At 49.2% G+C, this 26,278-nt stretch overlaps 1 protein-coding gene across 2 annotated transcripts in view; it reads left to right on the forward strand.

Annotated features, from left to right (window-relative positions):
* Window positions 1-507: 507 nt before the first annotated feature.
* Window positions 508-26,278, forward strand: part of BSN (bassoon presynaptic cytomatrix protein) — a 93,947-nt gene continuing 68,176 nt past the window's right edge. For both annotated transcript variants that reach the window (XM_032698997.1, XM_032698998.1), the window contains exons 1-2: window positions 508-747; window positions 23,725-24,124. In XM_032698997.1, the coding sequence (XP_032554888.1) occupies window positions 587-747; window positions 23,725-24,124 (561 nt within the window). In that variant the 5' untranslated portion in view covers window positions 508-586. The remainder of the gene's footprint in view (window positions 748-23,724; window positions 24,125-26,278) is intronic.

Consider the following 26,278-nt stretch of genomic DNA (forward strand, 5'->3'; position numbering starts at 1 on the left):
ATGACCTCGCAAACATGTGAGGCACTGATTGGCTGTCAGAGTGTGATGTCCTGGGGCAGCCCATGGCCTCATGGGAAGGCGGGTACTCATTGGCTGCCAGGCTGTGACATCCAGGGGCAGCACACGAGTTCATTGGTGGGCGGTGTGTGACGTCCTGCGGCAGCACCCATGACCTCACGGCTGAGCGGGCCGCCCATTGGCTGCCGGGTGTAACCTCATGCGGGAGCGCGCGCCCATTGGCGGCTGATCCGTGACGTCACGGCGGGCGGGCGGCCCATTGGCGGCGGGCGCGGGCTGTCGCGTGGCGCCGCCTGGCGGACGCCGGGCGCGGGCGCCGCGGGTCTCCCATTGGCCGGCGGGCGGGGCGGGGCGGGGCCCGGGGGCACGTGCCGGCGGGGCCCCGCGGGGCGGGCGCCGATTGGCCCGGCGGGCGCGCGCGCGTGCCCGCGGCGCGAGCGGGCGCGGGGGGCGGCGCATGCGCGGGGCGGCGCGGGCGGGCGGCGATGGCGGCGCGGGGCTGATGGCGGCGGCGGGGGCGGCGCTGCGCTGAGGGAGCGGCCGCGGTCCCGGTCCCGCCCGGCCCGACATGGGCAACGAGGCCAGCCTGGAGGGCGGCGGCGACGACGGGCAGCTGCCGCCCGCCGCCGCCGCCGCCGCAGGGGCCCCGCCGCCGCCCGCCGCCGCTGCCGCCAAGCCGCCTTCAGCACCGGGCGGCGGCGGACAGCTCCCGCCCGCCGCCGGGCCCAGGTCAGAGCGCGGGGCGGGGGCGCGGGCGGGCCGGCGGGGCGGGCGCGGGGTCCGGGGGGCTGTGGGGGCTGGCGGGGCGCGGGGCACAGGGCACAGGTGTGCGGGGCGGCGGGGGCAGGTGCGTGGTGTTCGGGGGTGCCGGTGCAGCGCTGTGAGTGGGGCGGGCACGGGCAGTGCAGGGGCGCTGAGTGCAGCGGTGTAGGGTGCCGGTTTCGTGGGTAAAGGGGCGGTGGGTGCAGGGGGTGTGGGTGCAGGTTTTGTGGGTACAGGGATGGTGGGTGCAGCGGGTGTGGGGTGCAGGTTCCATGAGTACAGGAGTGGTGGGTGCAGGTGCGGTGGGTGCAGGTGCGATGAGTGCAGGGGCGATGAGTGCCGAGGGTGTGGGGTGCAGGTTTTGTGGTTACAGGGGTGGTGGGTGCAGGGCGTGTGGTGCAGCTGTGTGGGGTGCAGGTTTCATGGGTACAGGGCTGGTGCAGCTGTGTGGGGTACAGGGGTGCCCGGGGCCATGCGGGCAGGGGGTGCAGGTCTGTGAGGCACCTGCAGGCAAACACAGGCAGGCAGGTGACAGAGGGGTGTGCCAGGGGCACACACCGAAGAGAGAGCAGGTGTGGCTGCGGGGGGTGGGCAGCAGGGAGAAGACAGGTGAGGAAGGTGCAGTGGGGCTCAGGGAGATGACAGAGGCACCCGAGACAGGTCACTGTGGGAGGGTGCAGCCCTGGGGGAGCTGGCAGCTCCAGGACCCCCGTGGGTGCTGGGGAGGGTGAGGGTGCAGACTGTGGCTGGATGCAGGAGATGGACAGCATGCCCTCAGGGACTAGTGTAGTGTTTGGGGGGCAGGAGAAAGCGGGGTGCTACCCGGTGGGCAGAGGTCCAGCAGTGAGGAGAGAGGGGTTGGGAGGAGGGAGGAACATGGTTCAGGGCTGGGGGGTCTGGTCGGGGTGAGGGGACAGTGCCTGGCAGCACATGGCAGCACAGCACTGGGGCGTGCGAGCACCCCAGATGTGGCCACCCCAAATGTGGCCACCCCAACCAGAGCCAGCACCAAATGGGAAAGGTCGTTATGTAACAGGAGGGACGTGCAGCCCTGCCAGGAGTCATCGGTGCAAAACCTTGCGGGGAACCGCGCCGAGCCGCTCTCCTTCTGCCAGGCAGCGCCAGCCGGGAGGGAGACGCTTCGGAAGCGGGTGTGGGATTGGAGATATTCCTCTGGAAAAAAAAAAAAAAGCTAATCCTAAAATATCATCCTGTCTGGAAAAATATAAGATGAGGAGCAGAAAGTTGCACGGAAGGATGCGGGGGACTCGGCGGGCGCTTTGCCCTGGGCGCGTGGCAGCGTTCCGGGCTCCCCGCCTCACCTGGGCAGCGAGGAGCGCTGATGGTGCTGCCAGTCGTGTTGCTTTGAACGGGGAAAATCCAGGCAGGAGCCTGGGCAGGAGGCTGCAGTCTCGCCTGGTGGTGGGTTGCATCTCGCTGGGCTGCAATCGCCGCTCACAGGCAGCACCGTAACATCCAGGCAGGATTTGGGGATGCTACAGGGCGGCCAAGCCACGGGCACGCTGCTGTCTGTGAGATCCCTGCGAGCTTTCACACAGGGAGCGTGAAAAAATACCCCTGAATGAAATCGTACTTGCTTTCCTTTATGTTTTTCCCAGCTCCCCTCACTAGAGAGTCGTGGACCCCTCTGCTTCAGGCTCTGCCAGTGAGAAGTTGTTTGTAGCTGCTCATAGCAATTTAAAATTAAATACCTACGGGGCTGTTTAGACCGCTGTAACGAGATGAGCCGAGGGAGCCGTGCAGGTCTGCTGTCTCTGTCCGATTTTGGCACTGCTCTCCCATTGCTGCCCGGGTCTCTGTGTTTGCTGTTGTACAGGACTGGGGGTCCTGGGGGCTTTGGGGGTCCTGGAGCACACGGGGCTGGTGGGTGGAGCAGCACAGTCCAGCAGCTCCGGCTGACTGCGCTCCTCTCCTGCCAGAAACGCCAGGTTGTTTTTTCCAGCCGTGCTCCAGCCTTTGCACGCTGAGCTGATGCTCCTGGGCCTCCTGGGAAGCTGCTGCCGGGGAGCTGCCCTCCCTTGCAATTAATTAAGGCAATTAAAGAGGTGGGCCGTGTGGGGCTCTGCTGCAGAGCGGCGGTGGGATGGGGACGGTGCTGAGCTGTGCCAGTGGTTAAAACCTGAGCGTGGGAGGGGTATGGGGAGCTGAGATAACAATGAGGGATTTTAATGCAAGGTAACAAAGTGGAAATGAAGGAAAAAACAGGCCTCGAGAAGAAAGTCATCTTTGTGAGGTGCAAGAGTGGGCACATAAGATAGACCAGATGCTGTGAAAGGTTTAGCACAGCATGGCTCGTGCTGGCTGAACAGCGAGTGTGTGGTGAGAAAGGAGCTGCTTCACAAATCCCAGGTGACCAGGGAAAGTGAGTTTCCCTCAATGTCTCAGCAATTTTTTTTTTCCTCTGAATTAAGTAACCTAAATCCACACACAGCCAGTGAAAACCATAGTAGTGTGACTCTCCTGTGTCAGTTTTCCCAATTTGCTTTGTGTTACACAGGGAAATACTCTGAATGCCTTATAGGGGGTACCCTGGATTTCAGGGTCTTCATTTTAAATCCATAATAACAGTTTCTAGGGAACTGTTCCTACACTGTGGAGTGACTTCAGAGAGTAGAAACCATCCCACAGAAGTAACATCTCACCAGGTTACAATATATACCACTATTTAGAAACTTTGATTTCCTACTTGTGTGCTTTGATGAGGCTCAAGGGAGCTGGAGGTTGGCTGGAAGCTGGGAGCAGTGCTTAGCCATGGGATATTTTTATTCTGCCAGTGGGATGCAGCTCTTGGAAAAGGCCATTGTGGTGTGGGATTGCATCAGGTGAGGTGTTTTCAGTGCAGACCTCACCCTTGTGCCAGGTGCTGCTGGAATCCCATCTGAGGGGGTTGTGCCCTGCTCTGGTACTCAGGCAAGGAGAGGCTGCATCAGAGGAGAGAGAAGGGTTGCTGCTGGTCTACCTGAACAAAGCCTCTGTGGCCTGAAAGATGAAAAGCTGGAGTGTCATTAACCTGTAGGATCAAATGAACCCAAATTGGTTGCAGTTACATTTGGACTGAAAACTTTCCAGTGCCTGGCAAGTCCTAGTCTGCTCCTCCAGAGAGACCTCCTAAGCAGAAGGGACAAGATCATTTCATGGTGCAGCTTGATGGATGGATGAAAAGGGGCTGGATGGCAGAGCAGGGGTGCTCCCAAGTTCAGAACCGTGGCTTGGGGCACAGTGCTTTAGACTGCTGGTTTTCCTGGTATCCTGAAGAGAGACTTTATTGCTGCTTCCGATCGTATTTGTGTCTGATTTATGCCTGATTCATTCAGGTTTTCAGCCTCTCTGCTGCTCAGCTGTGGAGCTCGTAAAAGACTTTTTGACACCTGGATGCGTGAGCTCAAGCTGAAGGATGGGAGGGGGTCAGAGAGTTGGTCTCCTGGGAAGCACTGAGGACTGGCCACAAATTCAGGGGCTGTCAGAGGGAGCAGCAGTGCTTTTATCATCACTGTTTCCCTGGAGCTGGCAGATGCACGTTGCCAGCAGCCAGGCTGCTGGGCTGGGCTGCAAGGCTGGGAGGGAGCTTGTTTTCCACACTGTGGGTCATACCCCAGTATTTCTTAAGCTTCAGGGTAGGCTTGCTGTGAGCGGAAGGTCTTGAAGTGACCAAGAAGGGAAGTTTCCAGTACTGAATGGCAGCACCTCCCCCGTGGGCTGCACCTGCTCCCCCAGAGCCTTCCCTTGGCTTGGAACAACGTCAAGGCGAGTGTTGGTCCCATTTACCCCACTGTTACATTCAGCATCGCTTTGTTTGGCAGGTGGTGGAGCTTGAAGTAAAAGGTCTGGTGATAGGGAAGAGTATAGGAGGAACAGAACTGAAAGAGAGAGCCCTTTAAATTGGAGAAACTTTGGTAAAACCAATGCAATGTGGATGTTCCCTTCTTCCTTCTCTCGCTTGCGTGTGCTGGGTATAGGCTTGTTTTGCTTGCCGTAAGTACCATCACAGTAAGAGGTAATATGTACATACACATAGGTAATTAAAAACCAAAAACAAATGAGTTTGCATGTTTCTTTTTCAAATGGGCACTTTTCCCAAGCTTGCAGAAACGAGCAGCTGATGTCCATTTTCATAAAGCTGTGCTAGAAATAAAACCAGGCTGTGTGATGGGAAGTCAGGCTGTGCACAGGGCTCTCAAAGGGCAGTTTCCATGCACTGCTCTCCCCAAAGGGTCTGAGCGGGATGAGGGGCAGAGGCATTGCTGGAAAACTCAAATATGAAAGTAGGCTTTTCCTGGCTGAACCATGGACTGGCACTCTGGAAAAGCCTGACACACACACGTGCTTAGTGAGTACTATTTGGTCTAAGGCATTTGGAGGGTCAGGAGGGAGCTGAGGCTGGGTTTGAGTGAAGTTTAACAGATGCACAACATTTCGGGCTCATCAAACTTGTGTGAGCAAAATAGAAGGGAAAAGGAGGAGTAGAAAATGGTGTATGTGACAGATCAAGTCAAAATATTTGTGGTGTTAAATACCCCTCTGGGCTTCAGTTCGTCCTCCCTCCTGTGGTGGGCAGGTGGTGCTGGCTGTGGCGTGGTGCTTTGCATACTTTTGATGGCTCTGACAGCAGCCATTAGGCCATTGAGTCCAGACGGCACAATTCTGGGTGCTTAAGTAACTCCGAAACCTCTTCTGCGAATGTGCTCATCAATATTCACAGTGTTTGGCATCAAATATTGATGCCTTTATTTCCAAAACAAATACACAGATTTGCAATCTGCTTCACAGGTCGGGGTTTTCTCACTGCTGGAACCAGCCTGGATGGCATGCTGGGGGTATGGCTCTTTACCCCTTGCTTTTGCTGGGCCAGAGGATCCTGGGGATGTCCCTACAGTGCCCACTTCTGCTCAGAAGGAAGGATGTAGAAGAATTTGCAAGGGTTGATTTCCTTTGCTGTGTTGGCTTGTGCTGGTTGGAGGACTCTTTGGCTCCTTCTGGCACAGTTTGTGTCCTTTGCACTGGAAATCCCAGTGCTGATGGTCAGCCTTGTACTGGAAGGTGTCTTTGCCCATGGCAGGGGGTTGGAACAAGATGATCTTTAAGGTCCCTTTCAACCCAAACCACTCTATGATTCTTCTGCTGATGCTCAGGAATGATGCCACAGCTCGAGTGACTATTGGGGCAGTGGGTCCCTCCACACCATGGGTCACCCTGCGTAGCACAATGGGCTGACTTCTGCCTCTCCACTTCTGCTTCTCCCGCGTGCCTGAATAAAACTGTTTCTTCTCTCTGCCGTGTGAATCGAGCACATACTTGATGTTTCCCATCATGTTTCCAATTCAGTGCAAACAGATAGTCAGTGCTGTGGCATATTCCCGCAGTTTATGTGAGTCTGGGGAATACTTGATGTGCATCTGGACAACCTGGCAGAACACCACAGCCTGCCTGCCACACACCCAGCCTCTCTGCACAGCCGTCTTCAGCTTCCCCAGCCAGGGCTGGCACCGTGGCTCACTGCTGGCCAAGGGTGTTTTTCCAGAAATCCTTTTCCAATATTAGACTAATTTCCTGGAGTTGACCCTTGGGAAGGATGGGACAGGCAGTCAGGGTGCAAACAGCGCTTCCCAAGAACTGGTAGCTCAGTAGGGTGAAGTGGCTCCATGGCAAAGGCGTTCTGGTTTTTCACTGGCCGTGGCACTAAGATTATCACACCGTCTTTGCTGATGAGCGTCACCGCTCCAGGATGTTCCTCGAGTTTGTTTTTTTTTGCTGGTGAGTGACAGCAAGTGCTGATGGTCACCCCAGTCCCACACATCGTAAACCGTTATTCTTGAGATTGAGATCGTCGCTGTTGAGCCATCCCTGTGCTTTCAGATGTATGTTTGAATGACAGATTTGTTATTTTTGCATCAGTCTATGGGCACGACTGTTCTTATGGACAAGGGTTTTTTTGTCTTTTTGAGTGCCTGGAGGTGCTAAGCTCCAGTGTGACCCCGAGGCACTGCTGTGCAGCCTGTCAGTCATGGCTGGGCACACCGTACCGCTTTTCATGTCACTGATGCTGGGAAGTTTTTATGAGAGCAGTGAGCTGGCTCCTCACTGAGAGCACCCAGCACCTCCAACCAGCTATTCAGGAGCCTACAAGAGTGAGCAGCATCGCTGCATCCTAATTAACACTGGCCTGTGCTTTATGATAGGGCTGAAGGCATGTCCCTGGAGGGCTCCTCACCCGTGTTCTGCTCGTGTTTAAAACTAGAGATTACTTAACTACACTGATGGTGGTGTCTCACTGACTCTTGGCCTCTTTGTAGCTTTCCTAATGTGTGTTTGATATCGAAGAGAGACCCCAGCCCGTTAACAGACTGGGGAAAATGCATTGATGGGGCAGGAGACAGCAGCTCCCTGCCCATGCTGAGCTCCCCAGAGGCAAATCAAGAAAAGCCCCTCTGAATGTGATTTTTATTTTGTTTCCTCTTTTTTTTTTTTTCAATTTATTTATGTGCCATGGTTTGACTGGAGATGAGGAAGACGTGGGTCCTCCAACCTGGCTGCTGGTGCTGGGTGGTAAAGATCATTACAATGGCTAGCAAAGGCAAACCAAAATCTAGAGTTCAGAGGTCCAAGCTAGCCAAATGGCAATGAAATGTATGTTGACAGTGATCATAAATAAGTGTAGAAGCAGTTTACCAGAGGGTGTAATGGGATATATGATCACAGAAGGCTTAAATAAAAGCCTTGCCTCCAAAAATATACAGTCCCCCTCAGCCCAAAACTGTAGTTTCTGTGATGAGCAGCAGATTAGCCATTCTTACTGGCTTGATTCCCCCCTGAAGATGTGATTAAATACTTTGGTGCATTCTCTTTTGTCAAAAATGATTTAGTTGTGTTTCTAGGTCATTGTCTATAGAAGAAAAATTTAATGTGGTTGAGTGACTTAGGCATCTTCCAAGAAGAGCTACAAAAAAACCCCTCTCCTGCCCAGTCTATCCCCAGACCTCTCTCCTGTCCCTGTCCTTAGCATCCCCTGCAGCAACAGTCCTTCCTGAAAACACACTCAGCAGCCTGCCCTTGTCTTCCTCATGCTTCCTGATGGGAGGAAGAGCCTTTACACTTCTCCCCAGAGCAACAAGAGGAGTGTCTCCACTGGAGACTGTTAATGCTCCCTGATGGTGGGCGTGGTTGTCCAAGAGCCAAACGACTGTAGTGGGGTGTGTAAGGTGCTGGTGGGCAAAAGTGGGAGCACAGGACCAAGGGAGACCTCTGGGCCATTACCCACTGGTAACACCCCATGACACCCCCACTAACGAGGTAACAACTAAGATCTTAAATGAGATACTCTTCTCTATGGCTGGGAGAGCTGGGGATGTTCAGCCTGGAGAAGAGAAGGCTCCAGGGAGACCCTAAAAGCCCCTTCCAGTGCCTGAAGGGGCTCCAAGAGACCTGGAGGGGCACTTTGGACAAGGGCCTGGAGTGGCAGGGCAAGGGGGAATGGCTTCACACTGACCAGACGGTCAGAACACAAATCTGAGCCTCTGGAGATGATGTGATGGTCCCACCCTGGTCCACCGTGCCCCTCTCCCTGCTCACAGCCAGGTGGTAAGGAAGGACATCTTACGGACACCAAGTCTGCTCATTCCATGGCAGTTATGCAGTGACTTCCTGAGTTGCAGCAACCTCTGCACAGGCTCCTTGGACCATGAGGAGCTTTTCCTCCGCTCCCTGAACAGTGCTGAGCCCACCCCTGTGTTTCTCAGCGGTATCTTGTTCTCTGTCAGCAGGCTTCAGTGCTGGGCTCTTACTTCTGCCTGGGATGTCCTGCAGCTTCTGAACCCCTGTGTGAGGTGCAGTTTGTCATCTCCCGTGACTTACTGCCCACCACACCTCCAGCCATCTGAGCCTCTTCTGCTGCTGTTGCTTAGGTGCTGCTCATGAGAAGAGCATCTCCTGCCCTCCTCTCAGAGGGTTTCTCCCTTTTTTGGCAGCTATAACTAAACTTAGAGCAAGCAGATGCTGTACAGAAAATGCATCCATGCTGCTGGGGAAATGTTGCTGAATTTTGAGGGGCTTTGGGCAGATATGACTAACCATTCTTCACTTGGCTCCAGGACCTGACAGGGACCACAGTATTTCAGACGTGACAAAGCACTTTCCCATGCTGAGTAGCTTTCAGATGAGGATTTGACAGCTCCTCTGAAGGCTGCAGAAGGAAAATCACCGTGAACCAAAATGTCATTCGGTGCAGATGTGACAAAATCCTGTTTCAGCCGGGGCATCTGGGGCTGGCAGGGCCTCCTGCATGCAGGGTGCCAGAGGCACAGGCAGCTATGTGGGCCTTACAGGGTAGGGACACTTGCAGAGGCCAGATGTCAATAGCCAAGAGCAGCCTTTGAACCTTTTTTTCTCTTTGTTTCCTTGCCTGCCAAGAGAATATTGCTTTTTAGCCTGTTTTGAGTCTTTCCTGGCAATGGGGGCTCACAGACTTCTCCAACTGCTGAGAGGATATGGGGCTGAGAGGCTCAGAGCCTGGTTCCAGTGGACATCCATTTGCAGAATCGGTCCTGAGGGTTATAGCATCATGAATGTGGGGATTTGTTTTGAAATTTGCCTTTATTTATGGATTTTGAGATCTTTTAGGAGATGCTTGAAGTACACAACCACTTCTGGCATGGACTCAGGGTGCTCCATCCTTGGAAGTTGTATGTGGGTGTGAAATCAACGTGTCTTCTTCAGCTATTAAATGAATCCAGAGGGTCCTGCACCTCTCAGCACTCCACCTGACACCCAGCTGGGTCTGCCATGGGCTTCCCAGTAGGAGAGAGAGTATGTTCATAGCTTATGCTTCCTTCATCAGTCTAGACGTGAGGAATGCAAAGAGATTTTGCCATATTTAATGTCTGGAGAAGGGTGGAATTGTGCGTGGGAATTACTTTCAAAGATTGACATGTTGTAGCTGTTAACCACTTTTTCTTTTTTTTTTTTATTATTATTTAACTAGAAAAACCAAATTTCAGCCCAGGAAAAACAACAGGGTTTTTTTTTTTCTTTCTTTCATCTCCTAAAGAAAACATTTCAGTTATAGATATGTGAAGTTATGAGTTATAAAATAGGAATAGTTGAAAATTGGAAATGTATAATAAGTTCTTAAGGGACTTGGTAATTTGCCTTCCTCTTGTGAAAAAAAAAAATCAAATCAGCTGATAATACCAAGCTTATGAAAGGCTGGGGAAAATGCAGAGCTGAACTAGATCTTTTTCCACGTCAACTCTGAACTGTACTTTTTTCCTTTGATGAAACATGAAATTACTTTTAATTTATTTTGTTTCAATCCTAGTTACATAAACTATTATTTGATTGTACAGCTGGACTGAAAAACTGTAGGAGGTCTCACATTTAGGATTTTGCTGCCTCTCTCTCATTAAGCCTACAGCCTGATTTCTTTAAATGCACCTATTAATCTTCTTAGCGAGACAAATTGTTGTTTGGTTGGGTTTTTTCTCTCTTTTTTTCCTTTTTTTTTTTTCTTTAAACACTAAACTCCCAGTTAACTGCCAGAGTAAACACTGATGGTTTGCAGCCTTTCCAGGTACAGCTGTGCTGCAGTTGGGCACCGTGATGCCGGCGCGTGGTGCCTCGGCCAGGCTGGGTTTAGTCTGGTTGGCTTAAACACCAGAGGTGTTCACAACCTGAGCTGTTCTCATCATGCTCAGCAATAACCTCCGAGTCTACAGGATGGAGTAAATGCATTTTTTTCCACTTTAATTTTTCCGTAGGCTATTTCAGTAGTTCGTCTATGGCAGCTTGCCAGAGAAGTGGCTACCCCATCCCTGGAAGCGTTCAGGGCCAGGTTGGACGGGTCTTAGAGCAACCTCATCTAGTAGAAGGTGTCCCTGCACGTGGCAGGGCATTGGAATGAGATGATCTTTAAGGTTGCTTCCAACCCAAACCATTCTGTGATTCTGTGAATTTCTGTTGTGTTATTAATTGCCAGTCTGAGACTTGCAGGGTTCTGGGTTTGGGACCCATTAATACAGTCCCTGTAGAACCAGCAATAGGATGCAGAGAACCTTGTGTTGTCTTTGAAGTGAGCAGATCTTTCCTGTATTTCCTCCCAGGTTCCTCAGCTTTGTTGTCTCCTGCCCAACAATGCTGAACCACCTTATTTTGGGTTTCTTTCTCCCCGCTCATGGCTGGATTTCCCAACACCCCGGGCAGGCGTCGGCAGCGATCCTTTGGAACGCTGCTCTTGCGGACCTTCTCCGTGCTCCTCTATTCCTCTGCTGGGAATGGCTCTTGGGAGGGTGGGGGAATCGCTGTCGGACTCGAACACATCCGTGGGCTGCGTCAGCTCTAATATGAACCTGGGAGATGTCTGCAGCAGATAGTGCAGGAGCACATTGTGCCGGGGCCAGGCGGCACCGGCAGCTCTCCGTAAGCACTCCTGATGCCGGCGGACGTGAGGAGGCAATGCTGGGTGCTGATCACCGCTGTAAATTGACCATCCCTTTGTATTCAGGGCAGATCTGTAGTCCCGAGGAATGGAAATTTCCAAGCCTTCCTCGTTTTCCTACTTGTCTGTAAGTTGTTGTGGATGTTTTGCCTGGGAATCCTTTAGCTGGGGAGCACACCAGGAAGAGAGATTGTTTCCATTTGTATAGAACCTTTCATAGTGGTGATGATTCTCAGAGCAGGTAAAGCCCATTTGTAGGTGAGGTTTTGCCTGGTTGCACACTGCAGTAACAACAGAACAGCAGTTCCTATTGGAGTGGAAAGGTGATACCTATCACTACATTAGATGCCACTGGTAAAAATAAGGTATCCAGAAACATCCCTCTGGGAGGAAACTCTAAAAAAGTGTCTCCTTAGGCATCCCTTTTCTGCTTTATTTTATCCGCCTTCCTCATCTTCCAGTATCTCCTCCTCCTGCGCTGTTAATGGATGTTAAGCACTGGTTAATGGTTTGGGATAGGATTCCTATTGGCTGTACAACTCAGTTGCACCCAATTCATGTTGGTAATTACAAGTTAATTTTGATTTATCATTAACTGAAAATACAGGCCCGAACACTCTGAATTCACAAAATATCACATCTTCCTTTTTCTTTGAAATACGCGAACAAAAATCAACCAGCTACTCTGGGTGGGAATAAAGTGCCATCTACTTATCAACATGTCTAAAATCTGCTTCACTTATCAACTAAGCTTCTCAAGCCTTAAATTTTACCTGCTGCCATTTCTGCCGAGCTAAGCCTTCCGAGGGTTCCGTTAGAACAGATACATCAAATATGCAGATGCCTGTGTCTCTTTGGGGACAAATGTTCTGGGCTGAGGTATGTGCAGCAGGGAAATGCAGGCAGGGACAAGGCTCCTCAAAGAATTGCAGACGCTGGAGAAGTGTTTTCCTTTGATCCTATAAAGAATTCGGCAGGGGAATTTCAGACTCTTCTATTTCAAAAGTGCATTTAAACTGAGCAGCTTTGAAATATTGAAGTTGATGCTGTCTCTGACAGGACCGGTAATGTGTTATTCCTTGGGTTTGCTTTACCTTTCTTGTTGTGAATAACGAGCTTTACACACAAAAAATGTAATTAATTCCAGGTTTGGTTTGCCATCCACATTTCAGCTTCCGATTCAAATCTCTGAAAACCAGAAAGTGCAAATCTAAGACACACAAACACCAATACTAACCCCATCCTCTGCCAGCCCCAGGGCAGTGTCCCCACCAGCCACTTGCAATACCAGTCTTGTCTCCAATAACAGATACTGTGTGTGCTGGTGTGGAGAATGTCAGGGATGGAGAAACCTCTAGAGCTGAGAAGAGTTTCTGAGAAACACAACCTGATGTGAAGTTTTTGTTAAAAGGCATCTAGCCGTGTTGGACACAGATCTCTCCTCACAAGAACGTGTGGGCTCATCAGGTTTTCCCTGTATTTTTCCATGTGTGCAACGCTTGGAGCTCTGCAGGGAGGATCAGTTGATCACTGTTTCCTCAGTCCCTGCCTAAATGATATTCTCTTGATTGTTCTTCCACACCTCAAATATCCACTCTCCTGGTAACTTGAGGCAACGACAGAAAAATAGAATTAAAGACCCAAGTGGGGAAGAGTTAGAGGGACAAATATGAGATGGCCCAAATGCTCTGAGGTGCAATGACACAACAGCAGGATGGATAAAAATGCTATAGTTTTTCAGAGACACGCACAGAAAGATAGGTCTTGTGCTTCGTTTGCTCAGGCTCAAACAAACGAGGATGCAAAGTCAGGATTTTCCGGTTGCTGCGCAGTCACCAGGAGCTGTTCATCTCTCCGCAGTATGGCAGACTGATTTCCTCTCTTGGAAATTGCTGTTTTAAATGGGTTCTTTTTTCCTTTTTCTAAAAATACAAACCGGTTTCTTTCTGGTCTGTCATTACTGCTTCTTTTTTAACAGCACTTCTCTTTCTGATGGATCTTCCTATTTTTTTTTTTGCCTGGAATGAGTGTTGTTCCTCGTTCTGGGCTGAGTTTGGTTGACTCAAGCTGTCATGGAGATGGATAATGATACATTTTTTTGCATCAGCTTTTAATTTTGGAGCATGGGTGGAACTCATCCAAAGAAAGGGCCCTGCAGTCTTCCCAGCTTCGTAATGGTTGAGTACCAACTTCTTGCTGCTGGAGGTTTTGTAGAAGCGTGGGCATCCTTGGCTGGTGTGGACATGACCGGGAATGCTGTCCTGGTGGAGCCAGACCCCTGAGATTGACTCCCTTTTACCCACCTGTGCTCACATTGGAGCAGTTTTCTGCAGCCCAGCATCACCTGCAGGAATCCCTCCAGCTCCTGGATGGAGCTGAGCCTGAATGCAAAGGGGAGCCTTGCAAAACCAGATCTTTGTGCCACTGGAGGGAGGGAAGCCGGCAGCAAGTCAAGGGAACTGGCTGCCTCTGCTCTTCTCTTTGAATTGCTTTCCAAAAGGCATTTTTCCCAAAATAACTTAATTGTGTATTTTTTGGGGGTGGATTGTTCTATATTTGTTGACGAGCATTGAATTGACGTTTTCTGAGAATGGCCCAAAATGGCTTGCAGTACTCTGCAGAGCACCAGTGTCTCATTTAGAGCCCATCACTATGTGTGGCTATGGTTGTCTTCTCTTCTGTGCTTTACTCTGCATTTCTTGACCTTGGATTTCACCTGCCACAGTGTTTCGAGGCATCCAGTTCAGGAGAGCCTTCTACAGCTCCTTGCATTCAGCTTTAGCTTTGAATACTCTGAATAAATTTGCATGGCTCAGCAAACTTGTCCTTTCATTATCCTCCTTCTTTCCAGGCTGTTTATGAATATATCCCATTTATCCCAGGGCAAGATCCTGCACCTCTGCTTGTGAAAACCTGACCATCTGCCTCTATCCTTGGCGTCGTAAATCCTGATCAGTTGTTAACCTACGAGGCGGCTTCCCCTTATTTTATCATCTTTTGCTTCTTTTTCCCTCCTTCTTTATAGATTTTTATCCTAACAATTCTCCTACTGAGGCAGTTTTTCAGGCTAATCCTGTATATGAAAGGATTTTGGTGTGGGAACCTTCATAAATTTCTCCTTAGCAAACAACATGGCAAAGGTTTGATTTATTTTTTCTTTTACAGTCTTGCATTTCTTAAATATTTCTGCTGCATTTCAGTCTTCTTTAGGTTTTCCAGATTCTTTGGCAGATTTCATATTCCTAAAGCTTTAGAAAATAATTTTTTCCCCAGTTTACAAGTTGCTCCTTAAGACATTTTTTTTTTTGGTGTGCTTCATTTGGTCTTCAAAGTTAATTTGCTAAAATTTTGGGTTTGTTTGGTTTTTCCTCATCTGGATAAAATTTTTACCTTTTGAAGTATTGCCTTTCACTCCTGTAGCTCGATTCTTTAGTGATATTGCCTTGTTATGGCCATGTCTTAAACCCTTTCTTGACAGCATTTTGCTAACAGGTGCCATGGAAACTTCCCTTTCTTACCCTTCCACCTGCTGCTTTTAATTTCTTTCTAACAAACCTTCTCACTTTTTCTGATTTATTTTTCTCCCCAATTATATCTGATAATTACAGCAGTCATGTGTTTGTGTGTTTTTTCCAGTCTTGCAAATAGATGGAAGCTGAGTTTATTGTGGTCAGTGTTGCTGAAACTTTGTGCTGTCAGTTTTGGCACCTCAGAGCAGGCCTCATTCATGTCACAGGACTAAGTCCAGAGCAGGTAGTTCCATCCTGCATGGCTTCAGGGGATAGTTAATGACCTAAACAAAAAATTGTGTCGCTGCTAATTAAAATCAGAGAGGCTTTTGAGAAGGGGGTGGGCTGTAATTGCAGATTTACAAGATAAGCTTTCATAAGCCATGTGCCATAAAAATTCCTTAGCTTCATGCCATAGTTTATCTTTTGGCTTTGCTGGCATTTCATAAATACAGCGCAGTAATTCATAGTGTTGGCTTTCCTGGGGCAAAGACTTTCAGTTAAATGTGACTGAGGCAATCAACTCTTCTACTCTTTAATTTCTGGAGCTTGGGTATAGGATGTGAGTGGATGGAGGCAGAGGGGAGCGGCTGCTCCTCACCTGGGGTACTCTCCCCGTCATCCCTGTCCTTTCTGCTGCTCACAGTATATTTTCAAGATTGTCATGGCTCTTTTATATAATTTTAACACACATAAATGACTTGCTGATGGCAATCAATTGGACCGGGGAAGGATACGGAGGCGACACATCAAGTAGCTGGGTGGAAATCAGATGGAAGAAGAGACAGCTCCAGCCCACACCTCCCCAGGGCTCCTGGGGATGTTTATCCCCATTTTAGCTGCACTTTCCCTGTGTGCCCCTTGGTGTTGGTCACAGGGCTGTATCTCTGGGGCAGGGCTCTTCATCATTCCTTGCAGAGTTCTGCAATATGGAGGAGAGGAGCTCTGCAGGCAGCAGCCCACTTTACTGTCCAGCCTGCAGCATGCCACATCCAGTATCACCTGAATTATTGTGGAGTGTGGTGTGCTTAACCAGGGGTATTCAATGGGCCCAGACCTTCTGACCATCCTCTCTTTGGCAGCGTCCTTGTGGCCAGCAGCTGGAGTGCCCAGTGCCTCCCCTCCCTCCAGCTCTTCCCAAGGGCTCCAAGGCTGGGCTTCACCTGCACCGATGGTCCAAAGCTGACCTGCTGACTGCACCCATTCAATGCACCCATTCCTTCTTGCTTTGGATCTTCCAGATACTTGCTAAGTCCCCAGAGAGAGGCAGAGCAAGATTAGATACCCCATGGCCTTTCTACTATCTCCATGTTCATCTCAGGCACAGTGGAGCCAAGGCTCATGCTCTGCAAGCTCCTGGCTCTCAGCAGTGAGCTGTACTGCTCCTCTCATGCCATGCAGCTGATGACATTGTGATCAAGAAGTGGCCGCTACTCTGTCTCTGGAAGATTTACATGTAGTTTTCTGCTATCACAGAGGAAACAGATTTTCCCTGTCACTGAAGCAAAATGGACATCAGACACCCCGCTTATCCCCGAGAGATTTTAATGCTTTGAAGTTCAAGATCGTAAATGTTCTCAGCAACAGTTATATCACTTGAAAAGGAGACCTTTGAGCCTTCATAGTGCCTGCTTCTGTAAAGCTATTCGAGAAGAAATCTCTTTGATATATATGGGACTGAGATCATTATCTGCAGACTCTTCTGTCAGGCCAATTTGCCTGTAGCTCTGAGGGGCTTGGCCAAGATCCTGACAGTGGTGGCCACACATTTCAGGCATCAGCAGCTGAAAGAGCAGCTCCCCAGAGCAGCAGAGGGTGGTCTGCAGGTCACTCGGTGACCTTATGGCTTGTGAGGGCTCATGTGAGACATGGAAAAGTCTGTCCTGTCTCCAGTTCAGGTCTTGGGCTTCATAGAGGCTGCTTTGGGCTCTGTGGGGATCAGTAGCCTTGCATTTAATTGCAGATGTTCATTGTGGTCTGTGTAGGGTGACTAGTAGACATCAGACCTTGGGGGTTTGGGGTTATTGGGCTGGTGGGTGGGACCAACCATTGCTGTGGTTTTATGTTGCAAAGTGCCCTAAGGAAAATTGCCCTTGGCTCAACCAGGGCCAAGTAAGGTGCAAATTAAGTACTTATTTGCCAAATAAGAATGGAATAGGATAGAATAGAATAGGATAGAAAATAGAATATTTCCAGTTGGAAGGACCTTCAATGATCATCTAGTCCAGCTGCAATTGATAATGATTCACAAACCTTTCCAAAAAGGCAGTTGCACAGGAATGAAAATAAGCAAGCAAATGCTTATTTAGAGCTTAAATCAGTTATAAACCTCTCTTCTAGTATATAGGATTCAGCTAATAAGATGGCAGATGCTTCTCAACAGCCGTGCTTCATAGAGCAGCAGCGTAAGCGACATTGATGTGTTTGCCTGTTGCTGATTCTCAGCTGAACTAGACACGGTGCTATAAGACAGAGAATAGCTGGTTTTTGGTAACTGTGTACACTGAAAAACTCCTGGTTATTGTTGCCTTTCCATGGATGGCATAGACCTCTGCTTTTCAGAGGAAGGGAAAAACCAGCAACAGCTCTGGGTGTGTTGTCTCCTGCCAAACCATGGTCAGATGAGGAAGCTGGCACACCGTGCATGCAGCGCTGCTCACCCCACAGCAGCATCATTCCTCTAGGGAAGGTTGTGAGTCTGGTGTGCTGAGTGCCAGTGGCTTATGCCACCTTCTGCCTGGCAGCCCCTCCTTGAACCCCAGCCCCAGTGGGGTGTAACAGGGAGGCAGAGGACTCCAGGATGTCACATTCCTCTGTATTTATGAGAACAGGTATGTGGGTGGAGGTTAAGGACTCAAATGACTGCCCAGATTGGGAGCCTGGAGCAGGAGCTCAAGTACACTGTCAGCATCAGGAGATGTGCATTAGGGACGCCTCAGTCACTGGGAAAATGCCTGACAGAAACTGCATCTTATTTGACGGGGATAAAGCAACCCTGGAGCACAAAGCTGCAGGAGAACAGGGTTTTTCCACTGCTCACAAAAGCCAGTTATTAAACACTGTGGCCTTTCACAAGAGTGCTTGTGATGCCATCTAATAAAATACTCCCTGACAGCTTCTAGTCACCATTTCGTATTTTCTGTTTTGATTTCATCTGGGTGGCATTCACTGTTTTTAAACAGCCCAGTACACACACTTCCAGCAGGATCCTCTTCCTGCATGGACATCAGTGTAGTTAAGTCAGGGATACCTGGATTTAAGCAGGTGCTAGTTTTTAATTCTGTAACTGCTGCTTTTTTTTTCTTCTTCTTCTTTTTGGTCAATGCAGAATTCCCCATGCTGGATGTAGCACTTTTAGAGCTATGAAGCTGCCCCCAGTAAAACTCCCAGGTTCAGGGTAGATCTGAGCATCAGTAGTGTGAGATTTTCAGTGCGCAGAGCTGAAACCAGAGACACTCCACATCAGACACTTCTTTTTCTGTTTATTTATTAAACGGTTGCATGTCCTATTTTCTAGTCAGATGTGCTGACAGGCAGAGCATACCAGCTAATGTTTGCTATTATCCCACGCTGTTCCTATGCCGACCCTCAACCATTCAGAACTATGTCTTTCCAAGTCAAACCCAGTGCCATTTTGACCTGGAGTACAACTACTCTTCTGCTTAGCTACCTGGGTTTTTTTCTAAATAGGTTATACTCAGTGATTCTTAAAATCAGTCATGTGGATGTTCACATCAGGTTTCAGTCAAACCAACTAGGTCAAATCTCTGCTCTTAGCTGAGCAGCTCTAATTCTTGTTGGTCAGCCCAGCCTCCTTTTGGGTGTGTCTTCACATCTCCTCTCTTTTCATGCTTTATCTTGAGTTGTTTGCTTCTCATTCTCTTGGTTTTACTGCAAACAAGCAGTCATTTCCCTTCTTTTTCTACCCGTTTTTTTCTCTTTTTTTTTTTTTGACTAACAGAAAAGACTTGCTTGCTTGTCCTCATTTTGCTGATTTTTGATCCAGATGTGAAGCTGGGAGCTGCCTTCCATGGACAAACCCAGCTCTTCCTTGGAAAGCCTGAGCAGGGCGTGCGCTTTGTAAAACCACGGTGACAGCGCCACTTATTTTTGTGTTCCTTTTATCTACTACAATGCAGTAATTAGATCAGTTGCCCAGCGAGCAGGGACCCATTTCCATTGGCACCAGGCAGAGGGAGGGATGCAATCCATGTTTCCCAGTTGCATAGGAGGGGTGCAGCTCATGAAAGATTTACTCAGACCACAAATGCCAAGCCCCTGTGGATGTGAGCGCTGCCAGGGTTTGGTGGCAGCTGAGCAGATGGATGTGGCTGGTGTGTCCAAGGGGGAGATGTGGAATTTAGAAGAAAACCAATAAATCAGGAGAAAACCAATGCACATTCTCTCTCTTGAACTTTTCCACACAAGTCAACAAGACTTGATTTACCAGCTGCACATGTAGATTTTGTGTAATATCATTATTGCTTGATTTTATAGCAGAGACATTAACGGTGTTGGCATTTACCTTGCAATGGTTATTGCTCCCATGTTAGCACCTTGTGTGAAAAAGGGCCTGTTGACATCTCTTGGGATGCTGGCTCCAAGCCTGGGTCTTGCCTGTAAAATTTAGTGGCACCGATGAACCTATTTCAGTTAATTAGAGCAATTCCCTCCTACAGACCTTGACTTTACCTGGGAATTCCCAAATAAGAAGGCTGAACTGATTTACTGGAACGGAATTGTAAACCAGTGCTATGTCATTGCACTGCTTTCATCTTCCTGAAAGCTGCTGACATCTTTTCCCTGGTGATGCCGTGGCATCAAAAATTTGGTTTAGGACAAATCATGTTTTTTCTGAAATTAAATATTAACCAGCAAGCAGTCTAACATTTGGTTTGGCTGTAAATAGGTCTTTGTTTTTAAAGCCTTCCCAATTCTTGTAAGTTTAATGATAAGAACCATCATTTTTACAGAAGGGGAAAAAAGCAGACATAAAAAATCCAAGGTGCTTGTGACTTTTTACACCCTGAGCTCGATTTTGTGGTGAATGGCTTTGACCCTTGGTTTTCCTTGTGCTGATCATGTTTCTGATCATCCCAGGCAGCTTTTCCCTCCCAGTGCTTATCCATCTCCTCCCAGGGCATTGTACCAGCCCTAAATAGAAAGGCTGGTTTCATACTCATGTCTGTTCCTGAGTAGAACAAGGGAAGTTCTGTGCCTTTTTAATCAGGAGAATTATCTGATGGAGAGGCAGAGCTGGATATGGATTAATATCTCGGTGTGATTTTTAGCTCTGGGCTCCATGGCAAGCAACCTGGCAGCTTCACCTCCTCTCTTTTATGGAGCTGAGGGTTTATTTTTGTGGGTGCCTTGGCTTTGTGCTGGAAAATGGAGAGAGTTTTAGAGGGAAAAAAAAAAAGAAGAAGAAAGACGCCTTTTTTCAATTTAAAAATAATGAAAAAAAGGAAGAAAACAGCATCTTCCCAGCTGCCCACTGTGCCAGTGACTGCAGGCAGGTGAATAGAGCTTCCTGCCTGCCCTTCTCGTGATAAAGCATTCATAGACAGAATATCTTTAATGAAAACCTTGACAGTATAATTGTTAATAAACTCAGTCACACGCGCTTGATATTCTTTATTTGTACAAATGATTACTCTGTCGGTAACAGAGAGTACTGCTGAGTTTGGACCCTGTGGAGATCTTTGACTCTGTATTGCCCAATGTTTCTAATTCAGCAATTAGAGTGGTGCAAAATCAATACAGCCCCCATCAAACGGGGGAAATCATGCCTTATTAAGGCATTTCAATTTAATTGTTAATAAACAATCCAGTGGCACTTGGGGGGAACTCCTTTGGAACCTGTTAGCAGCTTGGTGCTAGTTAATATTAATCAGTGATAAAGGCTGTAAGGAAACAAGGGGCTGAGCTGCAGTTTGGGCTTGTGTAACAGCCAAAAAAAAAAAGGGTTCCTAGATGGGTACAAGGCATAGAAATGTTGGAGCATCCTCGCAGAAGATGCAACGAGCGTGGGCCTGTGTCTGATTCCATATGACTATTCTCATGTTCTTTCCTGAGGCACCTCTCCTGGATTGAGTTACTGTATTTGACAGACCAGATGATTTTTTTTCTGGTCTTAAAATTTCACGGATACGTTCAACTGGTGCAAGTGAGAGACAGCCCAGCCTGTGGAGGGGAGGCTGAGGCATTTTGGGTAATTATAAAATAAATAAATGCAGTGATGATATATGTGTATGGAGTGAAACTGCTGCTGGGAGTGGGACGGAGGTGGTGACTGGCATTACTTTGCACCTGAAAAAGTGCATGGAGCTGGGAGGGAGCTCTGATCCAGGCTGGGAGAGCATTTCTAGAGCCGCTGGACCTGCCAGGCAGTGAGCACCCAACTGCCCTCCTCCCTCTTCTGTGCTTGGGGATGATGCTTGGGGCAAAATTACAGCACCTACTGTGTTGTTCCTCATGGGTTTTTGTGTTTTCAAGAGAGCCACAGACCGTTTTGGGTTGGAAACATGGTGAGCTTGTCTCTGTGTTGGGTGACAGCTCCTTGATGGAGCACAGATCCAGAGGTGTGGCACTCCTCACGTTGATTTGCTGTGAAAATCCAGCTCAAAAATTTCACTCTTTATTTACAGAAAGGTACTTGAACTAAATAGGCCAGAGTGCCAGTGCTACTAACATCAGCTGCAAAAATAGGTGGTAACTACTAATACACTGCTAAACACTTGCACTGTGAGGAGCTGCTGTAAATTATTCCCATTTTTCACTGAGTTGGGAAGTGAAACTGTGGTTGAGTGGGATTTCTGTGGTCGGAGCCAGTTCAGACTCAGAATTCCTACTTGGTGGCAAATGGCAAACATTTTTTCCCATCAAATGAGGAAAAAATATTTGGATTTTGAAATTTGCAATGGAATAGAATCATAGAATCACAGAGTGGTTTGGAATGAGAGGGACCTTACAGACCATCTTGTTCTTAATCCCTGCCATGGGCAGGGACAACTTCCACTACGGCAGGTTACTCCAAGTCCTGTCCAACCTGGCCTTGAACAATTCCAGGAATGGGGCAGCCACAGCTTCTCTGGGCAGAACAACCATTCTCTTATTCCAAACAGCAGTTATTTAATTGACCATATATACATGAAGTTTTTCAAATAATGTTATTTCAGAGTTGTTTAATACACCATTAGTATAGTGTGTAACATAATACATAAATGCTGCTTTTAGAGGATTTAAATTTAAGGTGAGAAGAGGGTGAGAAGGGGCCGAGTGGCTCCCATCTCCACCAGCTACAGATGCTGTGTGTTTTATGGGGCAGCAGCTCTGCAGCCCTCAGCATGAGGAGGCAAACCCCAAATCTGGACCTAAGGGTGTCAGAACTAATGATGGAGGAGAAGCACTTGCCAACAACACTCATGTCAGGTCCCTGCTGCAGGGCCAGGAGCAATTTGCTTTTTAGTCTGGAGCAGATCAGTCCCTCCCTTGGTGCTTTGCTTTATTATTATTGTGCAATTCCTCCTTCAGAGAAGTGGGTTTCAACCTGCAGCCGGAAAGTATTCCCAAAGTGCTATTTTACTATTTATTTTCATCCAACTTCCTATTACTGTGGCAACATGCACTTTGAATTTCATTAGTTTTATGCATTTAAGTTCCCTTTTTAAACCTTTATAAGGTCAGACCCTGCTTGGGTAAATCAACAATGTATTAAATTTGAGGTTCTGAGTAATACTTTTCCTTAAACAGCTGTAGATCACAGGTAAATGAGGGCATTAGGGCTTCTGCTTTTTCGAGAAATATTTGTGGGCATTACTGATAAGCACATGCACCAAATTATTCTGTAATTAGATAAGCATCTTCCATCACAGATTCATTCTCATGCACTTGTGGTCCATCAGCAGCGCATTACAGGGTGCCTGCACTGAAACCACACAGGAGGAGGCTGTCATGTCATGCTCTGCAGCACAACAGCTCAAAGTTCTTGCAGCTGGAGCTGCTCCAAACCTCCTTGGGGTGGCCAGGAGCATCCCTCAGCACTGTGGGGTGCTGGGCATCCTACACAGGCCATGGGACTGTTGCTGGACCAGCAGTGGGTGCGATGCCGACCTCAGGGTTGCTCCTTCTGGGTAGCTGTGGTTTCACAGGGAGGTTTCATTGTCCTGTCCTGGTGACCAGATTTCATCCCAGCTGTTTTTTGCCCAGCCAAGACTCACATCACCTAAATAGGGTTCAGCTGGGGGGCAGCCAGCCCACAAAAGTCCCTGTTGCCTGTGCTTCCCACTTCACTACTGATTACTAAAGCAGAGCCAGTGCTCTCTCTCTCTCCTGATTTTCCACTTCTGTGACCTCAGGCCCTTAGTTGCTTTCACCTGCAACTTGCATGGGTCTGCTTGACAAATGAGAAAGTACAAGTAGTTCTCCTGCCTCCTCTGGGCTTCTGGAGGGGTTTTCCTTCAATAAATAGGGCTCTTTGCAGGCTTCTGGTTTCACAGCCACTCATGAAAGTAGGTTGTGAGAAGCTGGTTTAGCGCGCGTTGGCCGTGTCCCTGCAGAAAGGGCCCTGCAGGCTGCAAAGCAGAGTCACTGCTGCCTCTTCCAGTGAGTTTGTGCTGAAGTTTGTGCTGGAGAAGTGCTGGGAGCCCTGGCTGGCAGGAGGCTGAGCTTCCCAAACTTCTCACACGCAGTTTTATGTGCAACTTTCTGACTAAAGTTCAACTCGGAATACACCGAATAATTCAATTACATCTCTGCCGCTGGGTTACATAAGAGAAAGCTGAAGTTGTGCCTCGTTTCGTAAGGTAAAGCATATCCTTCTGCTGATCTGAGCAATCTCCCTGGTTTGCAGGGGGGTTTCGCTGCACCTCCTTGCCTGAGCTGGGGCTTTTGGGGGAGAGAGGGCGCTGTAGCTGTCGTCTGCATTGACTGGCATCAGGTGAATGTGTGAAACCTGGGCTTATTTTGTGTGTTTCCATGGTGTTTCAGTGCACAGAGGAGACCGGAGCAGCTGGATCAGGCCGTGGGCCAGCGGTCAGCGTCCCCCTCCCTGGCACAGACTGCATCCAGCTCCCAGAGCCCCCGGGAGATGAGGGGCCGGGGCCAGCCCGGACCGGCGGCGGAGGGGCCGCGGAGGACACTGCAGGTGGACGCCAGGAGCCAGGGCCCGGGGAGGTCTCCCTCGGTGTCACCGGACCGGGGCAGCACCCCTACCTCTCCCTACTCGGTCCCGCAGATCGCCCCCCTGCCCAGCAGCACCCTCTGCCCCATCTGCAAGACGACAGAGCTCACCTCCTCCCCCGGCCAGCCCAACTTCAACGCCTGCACCCAGTGTCACAGCAAAGTCTGCAACCAGTGTGGCTTCAACCCCAACCCGCACCTCACCCAGGTAACGCCTCCTCTTCCTCGCTCAGCCCTCCCGGCCGGCTCGGGTGGGTGCTGGGGTGGCTGCCACCAAGGTTCTTGTGTTCTCCAAGCACAGATGTTGCACCTTTGCTTTTGGCAGCTGCAAAACACTGACCAAAAGCAAGGGCTGTGCTGGCAATCAGGGAATAATTGTGTTAACCTGAGCTTTGATGAGATGAGGGAGGTAAATCAGTTGGAGGGAATTGGTAGACCATGAGAGGGGTTCAGTCTCTGTTGCTGAGACCCCAGAACGCTTGTCTGAGGTCTGCGCTCTCAGAAGTGTCCGGAAGTCGAAGGACTTGACGGTGGGAGGAGAGCAGGGGGTTGTTGGCACCCCGAGGTGTTGAGCATCTCAAACCCTGACTCATCACAGGTGCTGATGGGCGAGTTTCAGGCAGTGTCACGCTCGGCGGCAGGAGGGAAGCGCCAGGAGTCGTGCGCAACATGATGCGGCGCTGGGGGAGCGTTTTGTGGGATGTGTGAAATGGAGGCTCGGGGTTCCGGGGGCGGATCCGGCAGCGGCACCAAATGGGGGTGCTGGGGCTGCCTGGGGTGAGGGGCTCCCTGTGCCAGTCTGTCAGGTCAGAGACCTCCACACAGGGTGGGAAGTGACATGGATGGTTTTTGCAGCTGTTAAGAGCCAAACAATGGGGATTCCTACTCTCAGGCTTAATAACAGAAACTTAAAGCCACGCTTTGGAAAGCCACTGTGCTGGTCCAGTTTATGATAAGACAGGATTTGGGCACTGAAGTCCCCTGGATACTCAGGATTTATTGCCAGTAGCCATTTCTGGTAAGCACGTGATGCTTGCGACACCAGACACAATGGTTTGTAAACATCATTGTTTGAGAGAGAATCCAGCCTTCCAGTCCCTTTTTCCAATGGAATGAGAGTTGAGGTAGCTGATACTCCTGATACAGCAAGGTATAATTACCTGGGTCCTGCTTTTACCCTGCAGGTGTTTCCCCCTGCAAAGGTCAATATAAAGTCTCAGACCTTAATAAAGGGCTGTGAGGTAGAAATTCAGGCTCCTGCAAGGAAATGCCATGGGCCACTTTTTTGTTTCACTTTTAAATACATGTGCCAAACATTTATTTTGTTGTCCAAGCATTGCTTTGAAAGTTGACCAACTACTCTGACTAGTATCAGTTAACCAGCAAATAACCAAAGAGAAATGTACCAGTTGCTCAGTTTCTGGTCAGCCTGGGTCTTGTCTCCTCTCTCTTGCCCCAAGAGCTTTCCCATGGTGGTTCTACCCCAAGTCTCTCCTACAGATACCCATGTTTAAATGTGTGTGTGCATGGAGTTTCTACTTAGAACTCTAGGCCATCTCTCTCTTGGCATCTCTAGGTTTCTGTGCCCTCTGAAATGTGATTGACTGCGGAGCATTTTTAAACATGAAATCAAAAAGTTGTACCTGAAATGGAAAAGGTGTGGGGGGTTTTTTTATTTGTCCTGAGTTTAATATGCATTTCAGCAGCAAACAGCCTTATGAGTTGTAAGTAGGTCGTTGTGGGAGCTGGGGGATGAAAACAGTTGTCCAAGAGAAGCACATTTGCAGCTCATGTTGGCAGCCCGTGTGATGGGCTGGCTGGGGGAGCAGCGGTGGTTGCTGCCTGGTTGGGAGTGTGACTCGCTTTCCTCAGCATCATTCCTTGTGCTGCTATTCCAGAGTCACACAGCGAGGTGTCTGAAGCAGCCTGGTGGTGTTACAGAGGAGTAATGGGAGGCAGCTTGGAGGGTGCTCTCTATCTTGATGGTGGGAGCTGGGTTGGAAAGGATCTCCAGAGTGTCCAACCTCTGCTCAAAGCAGCAATCAAGGAAGGATCTCTGGGCTGTACCCCTTTGGGTCCCAGAACCTTCTAAGGATGGACGTGCTGGTCCCACCTGCTCCATCACCTGACTGCCCTCACAGGGAAAACATCCACCCAGTCTGGTCCCTCCAATCCAGCAGGCACTGCTGGGTGGCTGCACAGCTTTACTAATGAGGGGCTGTATTTTCCATTTGCATTTCCTTATGAATATATTTTCATGGGAATAGTTGATGTTGCCACTTTGTGCTGCAGTAGATACGGATTTGTAACTTTTTTCTGTTTTCAAGGCTCTCTAGCAGGATTATATCATCAAAAATACTGC

This window comes from Chiroxiphia lanceolata, chromosome 11 (assembly GCF_009829145.1).
Source record: "Chiroxiphia lanceolata isolate bChiLan1 chromosome 11, bChiLan1.pri, whole genome shotgun sequence".
NCBI lineage: Eukaryota > Metazoa > Chordata > Aves > Passeriformes > Pipridae > Chiroxiphia > Chiroxiphia lanceolata.